We start from the raw sequence: 3,985 nt of genomic DNA on the forward strand, positions 1-3,985 counted from the left end.
TATATCCATGAGTCATAGGTCAAAATAATTTTGACAAATAAGTTATAATTTTCTTTCTAACTCTTTAATTTCTCACCTAATTTATCCTACCAATACATAGGTTATGAGTCAAAACAATTTTGAAAAATGGGTTATAATTCCCTTCTATTTCTCTAATCTATCATCTCATTCATCATATCTATCAATGGGTAATTGGGTCAAAACAATATTGACAAATGTTGTATATATAAAGAGATTTTTTTGAATTTGTAAATTGAGATTCTGAACTTCTTATTTTTTGTACTATATATTTTATTTTATTTTTTATCTTTAATTTTGTTCATTTCTTTTAAATAACAGACCTTATTTATTTTTATTATTTAACAAATCTCGTGTATTATACGGGTTCAAAAGCTAGTATGTTCATAAAAATAAAAAATCTCAAAACGCCCCCTAGTGATACGCTTCCAATTACCTTAGCCCACCTACATGTATAAACAGAATGTCCTAATAAATTATATTTTATTAAACAAAATAACAGTGCGTTAGAATTATTAGAATGCAATTAACAATACTATAAACCATTAGTAAGGAAACACAATTGCACTGAAGGAAAGCAAAGAGAAACAGAATTTGCAGCTGAAATTGGTGAGCAACTAAAACTAAAATCTGACATTCGCCCTAAGTGATGCTCCTTTTCTCGAAGGCCCTCTTCTTGCACTCCTTACCCAACCCCTTTCCTCGTACCGTCCAGGTGGAAGCGTGCCCGTCTTCAAAATCCAAAAACCCAAAAACAACATTATTAGATTACAAAACCAAACTCATTTATCAATTTTCAAGTTTCAAGATTTGGTGTACCAACCCCTATGCAAAACCCTTGGAACTCATCTTCAACTTTGGTGCTTGACATCTCCGAGGAACCACGTTTGTGGGAATTCAAGCTTTCTCCACAACTTGAAAACAAAGACGAATAAGAAGCCGAGCTTCCTGTTTGAGAAGATGAACTGAGTGATTCAATGTCACTTTGAAACATTTCCTCAAACAAATCATTAAGTTCCTTAAACGACACACTCCCGTTTTCCTGTTAAAACAATAATCATTTAGATTTTTGTTAACTTTTCAAAACCAAAAGCATGTTCTTTAGATGTCATGTCGTGTCGGTTAGTTACATGCCAAGTGGGTTGCCTAGAAGAATCTAGTTTCACCCAATTTAGACCTACTGGACCACAAAATATTCATTTCTGACCCATGTAGATATAAATAGGTTTGAGGTGACATCAGGGGTGGACCTACAGGGCTATAATGGCTAAAAGGTATACACTGCCCACTTGCAATGAAAGTAGAAACAGAACAAGAAAGAACTACCTACATTAAGTGGGAGTTTTGGACCACTTAAACTCAATCACATCTTCCGTCACGTATTAAGTTTGGACAACTAATCAACGGTCCTTTTTTTACTAAAGTCTAACCGTCTACACGGAAAGGTTTGTGCACCTTGTTGCACTTTACAAATACCACAAATTTGGCATCCCTAAAGTCACGGGAACCTTATACCACCAATGGTTATGCTTCTGTAAAAATTTGGTAGAGTTTTCATTAATTGTACGTCATTCGATGCATTGGCCTACTATAGGAATTGCGTCAATTGGCAGTGAAAAATAAGTATGTTGCGTTAAATGGTTTAAAAAACGTTCATTATATAGAATGGCAAAAACATGAAAGTTCATTACACTTTTGTGTGATAAACCTGTTGAATTTACCTCATGATCAAAAACAGCAACGAGAACATGTAACAGATGCAGGATGTACATAATTATAATGAACAAAGGTACTTTTCCAACAGAAAATGAAATCATAACAAATAAAGCATCGATGCCTTAAGAAATAGTATCATTATTTTAACAATGTCCATGTATGCATAGAAGGATATAGATCGTGTGAACAAGAAACTTACAGCGGGCTTATTTTTACTCATCATATCTGCCATTTCACTCAAGAAATCAGCCATCCCCTGATTCAAGTTTCACGATAATTAAGTAAATAACAAAAAATTAAAGGGGAGTTTCTTGATTTAACTACAAAATGAAAATATCATCTGCTTGTTTTAAAAGGAAGTCTTTTGAGTTTCCATTAAACAATTCTTACTTTTCTAACATACAATTCTACAAACCCTTTTGATTAAAAGTAGAAACAACATCATGGTGAAGAAAATGGGGAACTTACATTTTCGTCATCATCACTGTCGTAAACTCCTACATCGTACAGAAATCTTTTGTTGGCATTTGAAAGTACTGTGAAACACAAACAAAATTGCAAGTTAGTTAGTTGGACAAGAACTTATTAACCCATCTACAAAAACCTCAAGAGAATCAATTCTTAATAGAAATAAAGAACTGTAAACAATATAAATAGCATGACTGATCAACCTAACGCTTTTGAACAGCGACGGATTTAGGTAGGGTTTAACGGTATCCCGGGGCGAAGTGCAAATACTTAAGGTGTTTAGAATTCATAGGAAATCAATATGTATATTATGTTTAGCAGTTTAATAACATCATCTGGAAGTGTCACGGTGACTATCAAGCATCACTATAAATTGTTTGAACTCATACTTGCGCAGGCTCGAAACCTGTTGTCCACGCTGTTGAACTTTTCTTCTAGATCCGCCAATGCATTTGAACAACTAATATTCTACTCCTCCTAACTCACTAACCCGGGATTTGAACCCTCGACCTCCTAAACCACCCCACCAGATACCATTGTGCCAAATGCGCTTTTAACGGAAATTACCATACCCACTACAAGTCAAGATAACACATTTATTTATCAAACTAAATATAAGAATTACCAGAATAGGCTTCTTGTATCGCCTGAAACTTCTTTTTAGCCTCTTCTACATGCTCGAAATCACCGAAAGCCGAGCAGCGATCCGGGTGCCACCTCTAAAGCCACATCATAACAAAAGAAAGCCACTTTTCAATATGTGATCATATTACACTGTCTAATTATAAGATATGATTAAAATTGATTACCAGAGCAAGCTTCTTGTAAGCATTCTTGAGCTCTGTTTCGGTGCAATTCTTTTCCAATCCCAAAACTTTATAAAAATCGATGCTTTTTACTCCACTTCCACCCATTTTGAAAAACCCAATTACTGAATCAATTGGTAGTTTAGTCGACGAATTGTGAAGGAAACCCAAAATCTTGAAATGGGTTCGTGTTTCTTGAAATAATAATAATAATAAGAGAATTATTAATTGTTAAATGTGTTTGACCAAGTAAAACACGGCAGCCATGAAATGAAAATATTATTTGGAGATAAAGAAGAGCAGACCGAACCCACCAGCCATGATAAATATATACGCCGAATGCCGCAAGAACAGTCGAGAAAGAATGTATAAATAAAAATATTATATAATGTCTAGTTGCAGAGGAAAGAAAAAGTGTAGTGTTGTGCAAAAAGACATCCAGTTTAATTGTGTTGAATCGGGAGTTTTAGATATTTTGAAAGGACCTGGTGGGACCCACTCACCTCCAGAAACTTCTCTTGTTTCATATCAATGCTGTGTGATTCCTAGGTTGATACAGACTTTGGGTTTCTTTTCTTTTTTTCCTTTTTCTTTTTTCAAGTGGTTATAGTATATATAATACTTTGATGATGATTGTTGTTGTACACTGTACAGAGGTATTTTGATCTTATTTGGCACTAAAAGTTTTTAAGGTGTATACATGTGTTTAAACTTATCAAAATAGGGGTTAACTTTTAACTAGATTGATAAATCCATGCTATTATGTTGCCCGACGTAACATAATCATGTTCTTACGCTATCTGATGAAAAATATATGATGTTACTTTGTAAGGATATCATATATAATTGTATCGTTATTAAGTGGTTTACATGATTTTAGCAAAATAACAAAGTTAGTGACTATTTTGATAAAATTAATTCAATTTCATGATTTTTGCTAATACTAATCATTATGACGAGTTTATTTTGGTATGATG

At 33.7% G+C, this 3,985-nt stretch overlaps 1 protein-coding gene across 1 annotated transcript; it reads right to left on the reverse strand.

Moving 5' to 3' along the window:
* Positions 1 to 618: 618 nt before the first annotated feature.
* On the reverse strand, positions 619 to 3,121 carry LOC143541481 (uncharacterized). The gene is made up of 6 exons (XM_077034303.1): positions 3,012 to 3,121; positions 2,828 to 2,921; positions 2,203 to 2,270; positions 1,934 to 1,990; positions 842 to 1,060; positions 619 to 749 (listed from the first exon to the last, which is right to left on the reverse strand). Exons 1-6 carry the CDS (start codon positions 3,114 to 3,116, stop codon positions 642 to 644), a joined length of 651 nt encoding a protein of 216 aa, XP_076890418.1. The 5' UTR covers positions 3,117 to 3,121; the 3' UTR covers positions 619 to 641.
* Between the last annotated feature and the right edge of the window lie 864 nt (positions 3,122 to 3,985).

Source organism: Bidens hawaiensis, unplaced genomic scaffold, assembly GCF_021521415.1.
Source record: "Bidens hawaiensis isolate Kalapana, Puna unplaced genomic scaffold, B.hawaiensis_p1.1 tig00012605_1, whole genome shotgun sequence".
In the NCBI taxonomy this organism is placed as follows: Eukaryota; Viridiplantae; Streptophyta; class Magnoliopsida; order Asterales; family Asteraceae; genus Bidens; species Bidens hawaiensis.